The sequence below is a fragment of the Formica exsecta genome, unplaced genomic scaffold, assembly GCF_003651465.1.
Source record: "Formica exsecta isolate Colony F162 unplaced genomic scaffold, ASM365146v1 scaffold235, whole genome shotgun sequence".
NCBI lineage: Eukaryota > Metazoa > Arthropoda > Insecta > Hymenoptera > Formicidae > Formica > Formica exsecta.
This window is the reverse complement of record NW_021849633.1, coordinates 281,085-297,381: the sequence shown is the minus strand read 5'-3', so window position 1 is coordinate 297,381 and position 16,297 is coordinate 281,085. Positions and strand designations below refer to the sequence as shown.

Sequence of the window (16,297 nt, the reverse complement as noted above, 5' to 3'; positions counted from 1 at the left end):
ATCAAGCATTGCGTTTCAAAAACGGTCTTTGAAAAGATTCTTGATCTTCTTATCCCAAAGTGATATCCGCGAAATAAAGATTCAAAGATAAAAAAAACTTACAGAATTTGAGTATTTTCTGAAGAGACAAGCGCGAGAATATAAAATATTATTACTTATTAATTTAAATACTTTATAAAAAAAATGTGATCACTGTTTTTAGTTTTGTGTAAATACACAATAAATAATTAAATAAATTTGTATCAATATTAAAGCTGAGGTTTCTTTGATCAGTAATATTGTGTAATATATCATGATCATCGTTAAAGTGATATTAATTCTAATGTGACATTAATAAAATGTCAACTGCAAACAATATCGCACTAATGCAATTGTGACTTCGCCGAACAAAAGAGTGAGTTGCCATGAAAGTGCAATAAGCTTGAAAATAGCATAATTGTTACGACACAAACTACTTGAAGCTTTCTTTGCTTTGTGCTTTTCGCCATGAATTGCATAATGATGCTTTCATAGAATAAAGAGGTAACTGTGATTGTAATCTCGATGATCAAGCAATCTTATCAGACTACAGCAAAATTATTTTCTTACAAGAAAATTTATAAATAATTCCCTCTAAGAAATTCTTTACAACTTCTTTACAAAACGTTATGTACGAGCGGAATAATTTATTTCGAAGAAAAAACGATTTCAAAGATTCTTGTATTAAGATTTTTCTCAATGTATTCAACAATATATATTTTAAATATTTGATATTATATTTCAGACATCATATATATAAATTATTTTTTACTAAACAAATCAAGACTTAAATTTACTTTTTTAAATAATATGAATATATTAAAGTCATATATATTTTATTCTTATTATTAAAATCAGCATTATAAAATTAGTTTTTTTTTAAGTTTTTCAAGTAAATTCTGAATTTGTTTGAAAAGTGCAAAAATCGAATAAAGATTTGAAATAAATAAAGCACATAGAATTATTTATTAAAACATGATGCAATGAGAAATTATTTTAAAACCAAACTCAAAAGAGAGGATAACAACAGGAAAGAAAAAAGTAGTATAAGTAATCTTATAAGTATTATAAAAAAAAAATCTTATGAGCTGCACGCGATTTCTTTTAAGTTTCACCTCAATAATTCACAAGTTGTATTCGAAAGATTTCAGAGTTTCTATCGCGGTAAAAAAATTCTAGAAAATTACGTAGTTTGCGTGAAAGGCCATTAAAAACTCGCGTCTGCATATATCGATCCGGTTGACCCTTTTGGTATTTTTTAATGCACACGCCAAGAAAAACATCGGCCAGCTCTTTTACTTTAATAGCCTGCAATTGAGCTTTCAGTTTATTTAGAGAATATTATCTTTCCGCGAAGATTTATAGATATTCTGGGAGAAGTATCTCTCCAGTAAATAGTCCGGTGATGCAGATGCATGTAAATTGTAACATCTCGAGATCCTCTTTCGTCGACATTGACAAACTGAAAGGTCGACTGGCGTAGAACACGTATCTGGCTTATGTTTGCATTTGGCGTATTATTATGACAATCAACGTTATTTGCTTGATTAGAGAAGCAAATTAAATAAAAATCGTTACGAGTAAAAATCGTCGCTGCCTTTTTTGTATGGCTATGCTAGTTTTTATTTATTTCGTTTTTACTATTTTATAAGAATTCTTGAGATCGTCTTATCTGAAAAATTATTTAAAATACGCACGATTATTGTTGCTGTTATGACCAAAAGAGCTAAGAGAGTTACGAAACAACGAGTGAATCAACTGTTATTTGTTTTGAAAACGTCAATTTCGAAATACGCGATCGCAAATTTCCTCCAAGTGATGCGAAACGAAACGCAATATCGTAATTTATTTATTGGCGTTTGATTCGTCATTAATACTACTGACGTACAGCGAAATTTATGAAATGTTTATTTTTCTAGTTTATAATTTAATAACAAATATGAGAATATTAGAATAAAAGTGAAAAAATAAGAATGTAAAAGAGTTTAAAACAAAGAAAGAAGAAATATATTTAATATTATATTTTTATTGGCTTTTTGTATTTTCTTAAAATAGATTCATGCTGTATTACATCAATTGTATTAAAACCAGAAAAGTATTCAAAATTAAATTATGTGCTTTAATAAATTTGCAATAAAATAATTTATTATGTTTTCTTGCTTTCAGCTTAAAAAGATAAATATCGCCTTAGAGGCAGAAGACGAAGACAAAATCCATAAATGTCAAAATTATTCTATAAAATGCAAATATTACAATTAATGTGCAGTTATATTGCACAAATATTTAATATTTGTTATATTAAATATTTAATATATAATTAGTATTACTTACGTGCGTCTCCATGGCGGCTTCTTGGATTACTGTCCGTGCGTTCTCTTCTCGCAGCGGCGTTTCTTCCGACTATCAAAATGATTCGTTCTGAAACATATCGCGCATTATTAATTAATCATTATATATATATATCCCCCTTATTCCCAATATAACGGGGAAACACGCTGTTTTCCTTTTCATAATCACTTTATAGTTATTGCTACCATATTCGCGCGCAAAGTCAATAATTTCAATAATTCCGGGATGATTGTTTTATTATTATTAATTTTAGTTAATTATTGTATCATGTAGTACACGACTGTTGTAATGAGTTTACACGGTAGAAAATACATCGATTATTTTTCCGTCATAAAAAAAGAACGTTTTCACGCGGCTTTGGCCTTTTGTGTAATATAAACGAGATAAAATCAGCTGTTATTATTTATCATACATAATTCGATATATTGCGGGGAATTATTGAACTTTTGATGAAAGGATCTCGTTTGTCAGATTGGTTATAAATATTGACTCGATACAAAAGTGATCTTTCACACATCGATGTTTTTACCAATAAGCATTAATTTAACCGCACAGCATCAATAATATTTGTTATGACGTACGCAAGTTTCCCAATAAAATATAAACAGAAGCTGTTATTAATTCTCTTTCTCTGTATGTTACCACAATGAATTAATATTGTAAAAACTTACTGCAAAAATGCAGAGAACATTTAAATCGTTTACGTAACAAACAATCATGTTATTCATTATTTTATGAGTACATAAGCGCGCGAAAGGATTTATTAGGAAAATAATTTAAAATAATTTAAAGCTTGGTCTGATGAAGAGTCGAACGAAAGATAATCAACGAAATCTCGAATTGGCGACGATAGCCAGAATAAAGCCTGACGCGCCCTTATTTGTCATTTAATTAGCCGTATATCGTGTATTAGTAGGTCAGACAACACTTTTTCTTCTTCCACGATACTGCACCCTCCAGTCTATTATCCGGATAAGATAATCATTAATGGCGATCGATCAGCAACCGAAGACAAGAACCACGGAATTTCGCGAAATTTCAACGAACGAACCGATAAAGATATCGAAGGGTCCATTATAAGATTATACCCTGCTTGCTGATATACTAATTAGATCTACGTAATAGATATAAGATAATTGAGAATAAATAAACTAAGGAACTGGAGTAGATATCGCGATAAAATCAAGAAGAAATATTGATTTGTAAGTGATTTCTATTTAAGCTAAATTTTGTTAAAAAGTTTGTATTATAATTTGATATATAATTGTTTTTTATGCAACAAAATAAAGGATACATATCGCAGTTTTTGAGAATTTGGCATTAATTGTGAATAATTTACCGAATTAACATTCAGCCGTAATTGTTAAAGTTCGCGAATTTATGAGCAATATCGATTAAGCACACATGCATGTGAATGCAAACTAACTTTATATAGTACATTAATCCGAGGTTATCAAGGATCATCAAAGGTCGATTTAAAGTATATCGTAGTGAATAACGATCACGTGCAAGAGATATTCGTCGATTATGGCTTTTTATTCCGCATTGCGAGCGAATTTAAACGGCAAGGATACGCTACACAAACATCGCATTATCCGTTACATATCCGTCCCCGAACGGTTATCTCTATGACATAATACTGTTAACCATTATGTCGAATTTGATAGGTTTGATAGAATCAAATTTATCTGACTGATCCGAACAGCATGTGAGCTCGAAGATCACAAATTGTGCGTACATACATCTGAAATCACGTTAAATCGAATTAAATTTTTTGCCGACTGTTGTTTCGTAATATGATAAACATAACATAACTTAAATTTTTATCTAGAGATGTCTAGGATGATATATATGAGTGATTTCTTTTTTTATTTCAAGTAATATCTCTTCTTTAAAATATTAAATTTTTGCTGTCTGTGATAACATGAAAGCTTAGCAGAGTCATATTTGCGAAAAAAATTCGTATAACTACTCTCGCGCGTGTGCTTTTTTTACGTCTTATCGGTCGACAGTCACGTGCTTTTCGATCGCTATTGAAATAGATCAGCGCGTATTGCGATCACGAGAGTCTCGAGAGGTGTTCGAGTGCCGCAAACACTCGAGAGGGATGTTCCGCGGAACTTTCGGGCACCGGCAATGAAAACATTCCACACATGTCGATTAACGGCGCACGTGTTCATATTAAATTAACATAGAGGCGCAATTTGCCGAGCTAGAATGATGATAAAGTTAATAGCGTGAATGATCAAACAATTAAGGAGAAAGCCCTATAGTGCCAAGACAGCGCTTCGAAAATCAATTATACCGTCACGGGGATTATCCATGGCTTTCTAAATAAACTCAAAGTGAGATCGCACGGAACTATCGAGAATATTTTTCAAGCGAAAAATCGATTCAGAACGTTTAGATTACCTTAAAATACGCCTCTCTTCCGTTTTTAATACTTCCATTTGATTTATGTGCAATAGGTTTGTTTGATTTTTATAATAAAAAAAGGCTAATTATTTGATAGCTTTTGACCTTTTTTAGAAAAAGTTAATTTATTGTTCTTCATTTTATTATTGCGGGTGTCCGAATTTGTCAAATTCAATTTTAACACCAAATTCTTTGATAAATTTTTCTTTAGAAACAATGTTTTTGAGATTTAAAATCCGGAAATATTTTTCACCGTAAATATCATAATTAATTACGAAATAAATTTGCGACGTGAACATATGAAAATAGAGAAAATGGCGCGTACGTGAGTGCCATTTGCATTTAATTAAATATTGCAGTCTGTGAAAGACATAACAGAGAGAATGTATGGAATGCTTATGTATGTATTCCCCAGTTTTGCGTCTCTGAAAACGTTTACATAAATATAAAGAGAACACTATCTTTATAGTGTATATTATAATATTTATATATATACATCGCTTTATATTACAGATTGCAATTAAAGTTTCTAACGGAAGTGGAACTCTATCTTAAAGTCAAGTATCTACAAGCTCGGCTCAACCCTATTCCTTGTGCCCTACTTTGTGCCGTTAAATACGCGATATTTTGCTCGCTTTGCCCTTCACTTAATTTACGGAAAACGCCGGCTTCTCTTCCTTTGACGATAAAGAGACAAAGACGCTCGACAGTTCAACATAATCCTTTTAGCCTTTAAGTGCTTATATTATACGCAAATTCGGTATTCTGTAATGAATCTCCATACACGTTACCGGTGTTTTCATGGTGAGAAAAATGCTTTGTTACAAAGCGAGACAATATTCTAATTGCGTTATGCACGATAACGGAAATTTTGAATAATCTATCTTCCCGTAGTCATGAGATGGAATTTTGTGTGTACATTCCACCGAAGACTCTCGTCGAGTAAGTTAATTAGTATAATCCAAAATGGTAGGAAAACCAACTCTGTCGATCGATCCCTTAGAACAAAAGGGCAAACCTTGGCCTTAACGTAAATAGCGTCATCGGTCATTGCTAATTGGTTTACTTCATCAAGTGTCGTCTCACAATTAATACGCGTTGACATCAATAAAGGTGTGTCGTTGTTTCAACGAGATGACATATATACAGTACTTCGGAAAATTGCGCTTGAAGTTAATTTGTTTCTCTTTTATGAAGATATAATAAATATACATAATTTTCTTTCCTAAAAAAAAAAAAAAAAAATTCACATACACACATGTATCTAAAAAATATAAATATTAGCAAGTAAATGATAAATACCTTTTATCGGAAGAAATAAATCGCGACGACTGACACATTCCCACGCGAATCCAACTTTAATATAGCGAACACAATATTACATACGATCGAGACTGACACAAGCGGTCGACTGTGCCTTCGCGATACATTTTCTTACAGATCAGCTGGTACCGCGCCACGACTGACATATGACACATTCGCGGGCGAATACAATTTCAATATGGCGGACACAATTTCATACGCTATCGGAACCAGCGAAAGCGGCTGATTGCGCTTTCGCGATATATTCTTTTCACAGATTCGCAGAATGTATCAAAGAGAAATATGCAACGCACTCGCATATAGATTTGTTACCAAGTTTTGAGCGAATTTGATGCCAATTTGGCAACATTTTGTTATCGAATTGCTTACTGGGTTAACTTCAATATGGCAGACACAATTTCCCGCGCGATCGGGAAGTGTCCCCGCGGTACATTCTTGTATAGATTTGCCGCTGGAAATATCGCAGAGAAATACGCGACAACCGATACAGTCCCGCATGCAAAGTAACTTTAATATATTAGACACAATCTCGAGAGACATTTTTTTACAGATCTGCCGAAAATATTGAAGAGAAATATCCGTTAAATCGCCTTTGTCACATCGTGTGCTAGTACGCTACTAACTGGTAAAAAACATCACGTTCATATACACCTGTCAAAATTTTTCAAAATTGCACGTAACCCTATCTCTGTGAAGCGGACCGATTTTCACGTGGTATGCGCAGTCCATTCTACATGTCAATGCCCTCTAGTTTACACCGATATACTTTAATACTTTAGTACTAAATACTATACCGTTCAATCACAGCCGTTCCATTCTTTAAAGGAATGACTATGATTGGTCGAGGTAGTATTTAGTACGTATTAAAGTATATCGGTGTAACTAGACCAATCACGTACGCGATATTTTATCGGCCGATCTCGGCCGTTTCCGTCGTCGTTCGGCTCCTGCCCTCGAGTTGCGTTAAAAAATCTACTCAAATAGGATAATACTTGATCTCGTAAGGCCTTGCGCACAATAGAAGAAATATTAGGAATATGAATAAAATATTAAATATCAGGAGGAGCAATTTGGAATTATTTTACTTCAAACAAGGAAACGGAATGGATTAATTATTTCTAATTTTAATTTTTTTATTTCGTTATGCATTAATCCATTCCGTTCCCTTGTTTGAAGTAAAATAATTCCAAATTGCTCCTCCTGATAATTTAATATTTTTATTCTATTTTTAATATTTTCCCTATTGTGCGCAGGGCCTAATCGGAACAAAGCACTCCTTTTGTTCTGATTTGTCAATCTATGGTCATTGAACTCTGACGAATAGATTTTCGAACACAACCCCGTGAAGCGTCATATAGAGATAGAGGCGCGATAATCGATCTCGATCAGTCCCGATTTCGCGTAAGATATTACATCAGCCATTTCAAAGTTGGATTCGCGAGTGTGTCGGTCGTCGCGTGCTTTCTCGTCGCATATATTTCTCTTCGCAATTTCCTTTATTAAAGGGGATGTATCGCGGAAGCACAATCGGTTAATCGCGATCGCGAGGAAAATCGTGTCCGGCATATTAGATTCGTTCGCGAGTGTATCAGTCATCTTTTCTGCTAGATATTTCTGACAGTTATAAAAGAAGGTACCGCGAGTGCATTGCAGTCAATCGCCTTCCCGATCGCGTGGGAAAATGTGTCCGCCATATTAAAGGTAATTTGCACGTATTGTGTATCGGCGGTTTCCCGCTCGCGCTTGGTATTGCGTCTTGCGTCAGCCATATTAAAGTTAGATTCGCTCGCGAGTGTGTCGATCATCACGTACTTCCTTTCGGTTAATATTTTCCGCGGAATTATCAAGAGAAACGGTAGTGCCTCGCGCTATAAGTAAACGTAAGAAAATATATCGCAGCCGTCTTCCGCTAGTTCTGATTACACATGAAATATTGTTCGGTATATTATAGTTATTAAATTCCCCCGCGAGTGTGTCTGTTGTCGTATATATTTCTTTTCATTATTTCCTTTGTTATATAAATATATCGCGGAAGCATAATCGATTAATCGCGATCGCAAGGGAAATCGATCGTGTCCGGCATATTATCGTTAGATTCGTTCGCGTGTTAGTCTCTTCTATTATCACACGCTTCTAAAGTTTTGACATTTAAATTGGGGACACCCTGTATAGTCGCTTTTCCGATCGCGCGGGAAAATGTGTCCGCCATATTGAAGGTAGTTCGCGCGCGACCGCGTCGCGATTTCTCCTCGTACTTTCCGCGGATTTGTCAGAAAGTACATCGCGAGGGCGCGATTGGTCGTTTTCGATCGCGGTCGGTATCGCGTCAGCCATATTGGAGTTCGATTTGCGTGCGAATGTATCGGTCGTCGCGTTTTTCTTCTCTGTATTTTCATCGTTATAATATATCGCGGAGGCACAATCGACCGTTTTCCGCTGGTCCCCATCGCGTGAAATTGTGTTCGTCATTTAGTCAGATTCGCGCGGGAGTGTGTTGGTCATATTTCTCTCCTCGGTACTTCAAGCGGAGCTTTTCTGCAAAGCCGAGAGACGAAGTCATCTATTTCTACCAATTTGGTATGGTAAGTCAGTTTTTAATTCATTTTTATATAAATTCTTATATTTTGGTGGCAAATTATATTTATTGTTAGTACAAAGTTTCTAAATTTTTGATTAATTCTTTTTATTTATATTAATTCTTTGATATCAATGTTAAATATTAAAAATAAGTTTAATATATTAATATAGCATTGATGTAAATGTTGAGTGTAAAATTGATATTTTGTTCTATTTTAGCTCTGTTTCATTATATTTTTGGCATTTTCAGCGGATCTGTAAGAAAATAGAGATGATATATGAAATATATCATATCTCACCAGCGGTGAGAACACAGACGGCCACATGCCCTAGTCCTGATCGTTCTGCGGATCATTCAACAAATCAAAAGATAAAGTAAATTGTTTTTACCAGCTTGCCGGTAAGTCCGTTAAATTTCTTAATTTTGGTAGCAAATTTTATATTGTTTAATATAATGTATATTGTTTTGCATATTCTTAATATTTTTTTATATTCTTGGTATTTTTTTTTTATATTGATATTATTTTGTATTCTTGGTATTTTTTCGACATAGTCAATGAGATAAAATATTTTGTTCTTGGGCTCTTTCTTCGTATATTCAACATCTTATTATCTTATAAGACGTTGAATATACGAAGAAAAAGTCCAAGAACAAAATATTTTATCTCATTGAGTATGTCAAAAAAATACCAAGAATACAAAATAATATCAATATAAAAAAAATACCAAGAATCTCTTCATTTACTTGAAAGTTCGTAATTTAAGTTTTGTACACTCGCGCTCACGCGATTACATATCTCACTTTTAATTACCAGTCAGTCCGCGAAAGCTTTCGCGAAAGCTTTGTTCGAATTATTCGTGCATTGTTGTACGCGTCCGACATCGCGCCGTTTCAACACGACTGTCTTTCTAAGACATCGTCTTTATTTCGTCGGATTTTACGCATGTCTGTCCGATTTCCAACTCCCTCTTTCTCTCTTTCGCGCAACCCCATCATCGGTGTTATTTCCGTAGGCGGTGTACTTCGAAGCTTTCCTCGTTGCACTTGTATAAGCGTCTCTTATGCGCCTGTCGGCTCGCTTGAATAACTACCAACTGTTGCTTTCGAAAGTATAGAAGGTGGTTTGGAAACAACGATGCGAAATATAATTTCGCCGATCTAAATGCTAGTGTGTTGATCTTTTCTTTTTGAATTTTTAAAATGTTTTTTCATATTTTTATTGGTAAAAATTTATAACGCTTTATAAAGCTTTAAAATGTACATTTTAAAGTCTTATAAAGCATTATAAATACAAAATTTATAATGATTTATAAGGCTTTAAAATGTATCTTTTTTTACATTTTTTGTATATTTTTAGATATATTATATTATTGGTATATTTTCAGTATATTGGTAGATTGATTATTTGATTGGTTATATTGATATATTTTTGATATATTTTTCTTGTTCAAGGTTTTTTTTTGTATTTCTTGTCACATTAACTAATAAGTCGGTCTTTGAATAACAAGCAAGGTTTATTTTTCTTTAAAAATATGGAAGCCAATAACTGTAAAATAAAAATTAACTTCTTAATCATAAATTAAGGAAAATCTTTAAAGTTCTTGGTGCTTCTATATTATTAATGCACAATAATAAACTATTTTCTTATAAAACAAGGAATATATTTATATATATTTATATTACATAAAACACAATAATATTCTTAAAACATAGAAAATTAGTTTATATTACATAAAGTACAGTAATAATCATAAAACACAGAAAATTAGTTTATATTGTGATTTATCAATGCGTACATACTATAATTGATATTTTATGACTATGTAATTCATTAAATTTTATCTTAGATACACACAATTAAAGTAAGCATATAAGAATTCTGAGCAAGAGCTTTTTTGTATTTCTTGTCACATTAACTAATAAGTCGGTCTTTGAATAACAAGCAAGATTTATTTTTCTTTAAAAATATGGAAGTCAATAACTGTAAACTAAAAATTAGCTTCTTAATCATAAATTAAGGAAAATCTTTAAAGTTATTGGTGCTTCTATATTATGTGACAAGAAAATTGCAAATAAATCTTTCCTTTTATCTTATATATCGATAAATATTCATTTACATAAAGGTATTTTTTTTCTTAAAATTTTTTGAAAACGTTTTTTGAAATCATGTAGCGTTCTATTTGATTTTCCAGAATTCTGCCGTCATAACGATCTATACCATGCAAAATCTCTTATTATATTTGCACAAGTTGGTGGAATCATGCTATCTTACTGTGTAATTAGCTACAATTATTTTTTTCCATATTTAAATTTCTTATATCTATTTTCGTTATAAGAATCTGTATATCCTGCAGCGTGATTGAATGCCTTTGTCCTAGTTGTCGATATTTTCCTACCGGCAATATTGTTTGTGACAGTTTAGCCTCTTTGTTTATATTTGTATGCAGATAAAAAAATATTAAATGCAAGTTTTTTCCGAAAGCGCGAATGAACGGATTTTTTTTTCTAGGGTGCTTTATATCTGCAAGATAACTTATACATTCCGAAATATTTTTGAAAAATTTTTGATTTTTGCGCTAAAGTCTTTGCTTCTTATTTACATATCCTATTTAAGCAAACTGAAAGCAACGATTTTGTATTATGCCAAATTTATTATTCTCTTTTTAAGAAAATTTTAATATATATATCGTATCGAGTGAAATCGTTGTAAACAATATTTAAACATCCCGTATTTTTTCTCGTCGACAAATCGATATGTTCGTAATTGGCGCAAGAACTTTTCATTTACGTCGCAAAGCTTTTAAAGAAAACGAGAAATTAGAATGGAAAGTTCGTTTAACGAACGAAATCACGCGGAACTCTCCGTAATGCGAATCGCGTGGAATGGAAGTAAAAATCAATAAGTAACAATGATACAACGATACAAAACAAGATTCCGCGAGTCTAATGAATTTTAAGTCATTTCCGCTTAAAATGTGACGGAAATATTTTACATACATAGCATAATTTATACAGTCTCTAATGTTACAGACGTCAACGTATCAGATAAATGAATTGTTGAAAGAATCAATGAGATTAGTTTGTTTGACGTGATGTAATAAGATAAGTGTGTATAAGAAAGATTACCGTGGTATGTGGCAAGAATATAAAAGCTCAGGTTTGCTTTGTGTTACACATAACATAAATGAGTGACACTATTCTTCATCTCAAACAGAACATTCAATCCTTTTGATATTAAACTAATAATATTCACGAGAAAGAGAAAGAGACGAGAATATACCATAATGATATATATATATATATATAACACCTTTATGTAAATGAATATTTATCGATATATAAGATAAAGGGAAAGATTTATCTGCAACTTTCTTGCCACATAATTACTATATTAAAATTTTTTGATATTAAAATTTAGAGCACGATTTTATATTTGAACATATCTTTGTGAGAAATATGAATCCAGAAAGATTTTAAAGTCTTAAAGAAGGTTAATGTCGAATTAATAAGCGTACAAACGGATGGCATCTTGCAAATCGTATTAAGAGAATTTATGTTTCTTAATTTCTTAAATTTTAATTTGAAAATTTAAATTGAAATCTACTTTAGTTGACACACAAAATATTTTTCACGTCACTTATCTGGAATGCAATAATCAATTTTGATCAATTCTTAATATTCAATCAAAAATATATCATTTAAATACAAAGATAGTCATGATGGAATTATCCTTGTCGAAAAAATTACATTCCCAATTCTTCTCATTAGGTTTCTTTTTTTTTCTTTTTTTCAGAGGATAGATACATATTCCCCGGTAGTGTGGAATTCTTGTCCTCTAAAACCTCTTTTTCCCTGGTGCTGGAGAAAGACTCCGGCAACCGCGCGTGCATTACTTCCAGGGATATAATAAGACGATCTAAGGGTTTTTAAGATAACTGAACGAAACGAGTTCACTTCACGAACGTCTAAAAGGACGGTTTGTCATTAACCAATCTAGCGTCCCATGGGCGTCGAGTTTGATGAAGACTTGAAAGTTTAACTCAGACATGTCTCAAAACTCAAAATTAGATTAACTCCTCGCTTCTATTACGAAACGAGTGCTGACAACTAGTATTACATTTGTCTTCGTTTCTCGCTGACAAACAGGACGATACAAAATTACAGACGACGCGCATTAATGTATTCTTAAGAAAAGGCAGTCCTATAACTATGAACGCGTAATATAATTACGAAATATCGCGTGTCGCATAATTACCGGTTTGCTCTTTGTTATGCTCAGAATTCTCATCAAATTAAAGTAACGAGTTATTTATTGAATATATTAAAGTTGTAAGGAAAATACAATGCAATCTTATTAATTTCATAAGAAAGCTTTGTCATAACTTATAAAAATATTAAGAAAATTTTAATCGTATTAATGTAAAATAAATACAATAAATTTCAAAATTCTTTGGATAATTTATAAGGTTATCAAAATGCTATATTAAAAAATATTAATTTTTTTCAATGAAAGTTGATTGAGTCGCTTTACGTGCCGTGAAAGTTATTTTTTTTAATATTATAAAAAAAGATTATACGATATTTCTCATATATATTTATGATATATCATGAAGGAACTTTGAGACATCCGCGGCAGTTTTCAATTTCGAGCGGAATTGAAATTCCGCACTCTCATCCTTGATGTACTTTTCATTTCAATATAATTTTCATTTTCGATATATTTTTCTTTGAAAGTTTAATTAATATAAATTAAGAAACTTTATTTTTATTTATCGAATTTTAATAAAATATCATATTATAATAATACTTACGCGAAACACATTTAACCGCAATAATCGATAGTTAAGCGATCGATAAGATATAAACTTCGAATAGATGAACGCAAACATTTGATATTTCGACGTCGATTGGAGATCCGCCTTAGTTCCGAGATTCCTTAAACCCGCCGGACTTTTGCAATGACAGTGATAAAAATCGCTCTGATGGTCATAGATTGCGTTCTGGAATTCCGTAAATCGGGCAAGAGTCGCGAAGAACAAACTACGCAGAATTCGCCGTCGGGTTCTTCTCAAACTCGCAACGTTGAGCTGCGGATTCCCACGGAATGTGGCAAATATCTTAAATAGGATTTTTCGCTGAGGCGGTGAAATAAGCTTGAAGAATGCCGCTCCAGAATGCGTGTAAATAATACTGGGCTAGAAGTCCGTAATCTAAATTTTTACCTGACAACTCTATAATTATGTTATTTTATATGAATAATGCAGTGCGCAAAAATTTTTAATCTCTGTAAACTTTGTAAAGGAGTTTATTTACTTTCAAATAATTTTGAAAAATATCTGCATTTTATTTTCTTAAATCCAGTTACATTTATAATTCGAAAAGGGAAAATTTTAATAGTAGCCGATATTAAACCGTGAAATGTGTCTCGAGCGTTTGCATTTTGTTTATGTTTCTAAAGTTCACGCTCTAAAGCACCCAAATTGAAATAAGGCTTCTTACCTAGAGAAATCAAGGAAGCGTCGGAAGAAACGAATTGCATTATCTTGAATAAGTTTCATGATGTGATCAGCCACCGTTTTCTCTCCCAATTGGCCTTTCAGCATTCCCTTTCCCACAATCGTCTATAATTCTCTTATTATTCTTGCATGGGTCGGCGATCTTCCGGCGCTCTATTGGATCAAGTGTAAGCTTATCGACACTGAATCTGATGGCCACTTTCGTAATTTGAGTAAAATCCGCCAAATCGCCGGATTCTTAAGTCCTAATCCGATCATTGTTACGCGTGACGCGAATTCTTTTCACAAATGGGGTTAGACACACGCTTGCCATTTCAGTATTCATTACATCTCGGCATAATGTCGCAATTTATCGAAGAAACCTTATATGAGAATTCATAGGGGACTCGAATGTGCTTTTTTTCAAGTGCGCAATTCTGGTGAAAGCTCCTTATGGGTCGGCCACGTCGTTCAATCCTTTGGGATAACATCAAGAAAAGAGATATATCATTTTCTATCTGAATAAATTTCAATGTGATATATATATACGGGATAGTTTGTTATATGTTTTATATATGAATATAAATCTGGAGATTGGATTCTTTGTAGTCATAGTGTAAAACATTGACTTAATATTGACTTGACAAAAAATTATTTAATATTGATTTAATAAAAAAATTGAAGAAGTTTGTATGTGTGGCGAATACGAGAAAATGTGTATTGCGAAATTTAATTAAAAACAATTTCGTTGAAACAATTGCGACTAATAAGAAGAAGCCATACGATTTCCATTGCGAGCCGATATTTGGTATTTGGATGGTTCATTGTTAATTAACAGATATCGTGTAGTTAGAAGGGATCCCGTTAATTAATTACTAATTGATACCGTTTGGAATGCACTATCGCTCGATTATCTGCGTGTATATAATAGATTTTCTATAATACAACTATATACGACATACAATAGTATTTGCCATTCCTCATTTGACAATTTAGTTTGTAAGGCGAAATTTCAATATATTTCCACACATAAACATACATACATGCATGTGTATTAATAAATTGATTTAAATTTTATTGAATATTAGATAGATAATATTTTATCGTATAAAGATAATAAGATAAATATCAATAAAAGATGAGACCTCACCGATTTTTTCATTTTTATATATTATAAATGGTAAATTTAATAATATGATAATAAATAGTAGATTTAAAAGAGAGAGATTATTATATGTACTTTTCAGTGCCCTTTTATTTTATTCGGTGAGTCTTTCAATATTTTTATTCAATAAATCATTCAATATGCTACTCGAAGCTCTTAAGTTAAATCCTCTAATTTGTAAAATAATTCGGTACGATTGACGATTATTATTCGGATTATTAAATGCAATTAAATTTTGAACAATCTAATATAATATAAACAAATATTACAGTCCAATACAACGACATGAATCATTTAAAGTTTAACGGTAATGTTACAATCAAACTGCATTGCATACTTTAAAACTATTCAGGTTTCAAGAGCATATTAAAGCTATAAGTATTAGTAAGAATTTTAACGAGTATAACTTGAATGAAATATCATTCATTCCCATTCAACTGATATCCAATCCTCCGGCTAAATTTTTTTTTAACTGTTCTATTTATATAAAACGATAGTATTTTGTTTGTAGCTATTTGTAGTAACAATATTTTCATTTGTAGTTCAAACCATTAAAAAATAAAAAATTTTTTATAAATGACTGTCACCCGACTTTAAGATAAAGAAAAATTGTTGATATATCTTGATTCAGAATCGTTTGTAGTGATTTTGCTTTCGTTTGTAGTTGAAAAGTTTAAAAGTTACAACATATTTGCAATAAACAAATAATGTAACTTTGTCAATTTTAAAGATATCTCGAATCCTTGAACAAACCATGTTTCGAACAATGACAAGAAAGTTTTGCGATAGAAACTCTAAGAAATAGAAAATCTAAAATCTAAAAGAAGTTCTAACGTAAAAATATTCCCGATTCTACATATATATATATTAAAATTTATATCCTATTTTTTTGTATTCTTATTTTCTATATATATAATTCTCATTTTATAAATATATAAAATAAGGATACAAAAA

At 31.8% G+C, this 16,297-nt stretch overlaps 1 protein-coding gene across 8 annotated transcripts in view; it reads right to left on the bottom strand.

Moving 5' to 3' along the window:
• LOC115235792 (parathyroid hormone/parathyroid hormone-related peptide receptor-like) overlaps window positions 1-16,297 on the bottom strand; it is a 38,289-nt gene that overhangs the window by 16,440 nt on the left and 5,552 nt on the right. For 4 of the 8 annotated variants that reach the window (XR_003884089.1, XM_029807785.1, XM_029807784.1 and 1 more), the window contains exon 2: window positions 2,350-2,436. Coding sequence is in view for 7 of the 8 variants with exons in the window: in XM_029807785.1 (XP_029663645.1) it covers window positions 2,350-2,361 (12 nt within the window). In the remaining variant the exon portion in view is untranslated. Of the gene's footprint in view, window positions 1-2,349; window positions 2,437-3,706; window positions 3,772-6,084; window positions 6,211-14,182; window positions 14,656-16,297 lie in introns of those variants that run through there. The other 4 variants (XM_029807781.1, XM_029807783.1, XM_029807780.1 and 1 more) reach the window with 4 other exon arrangements.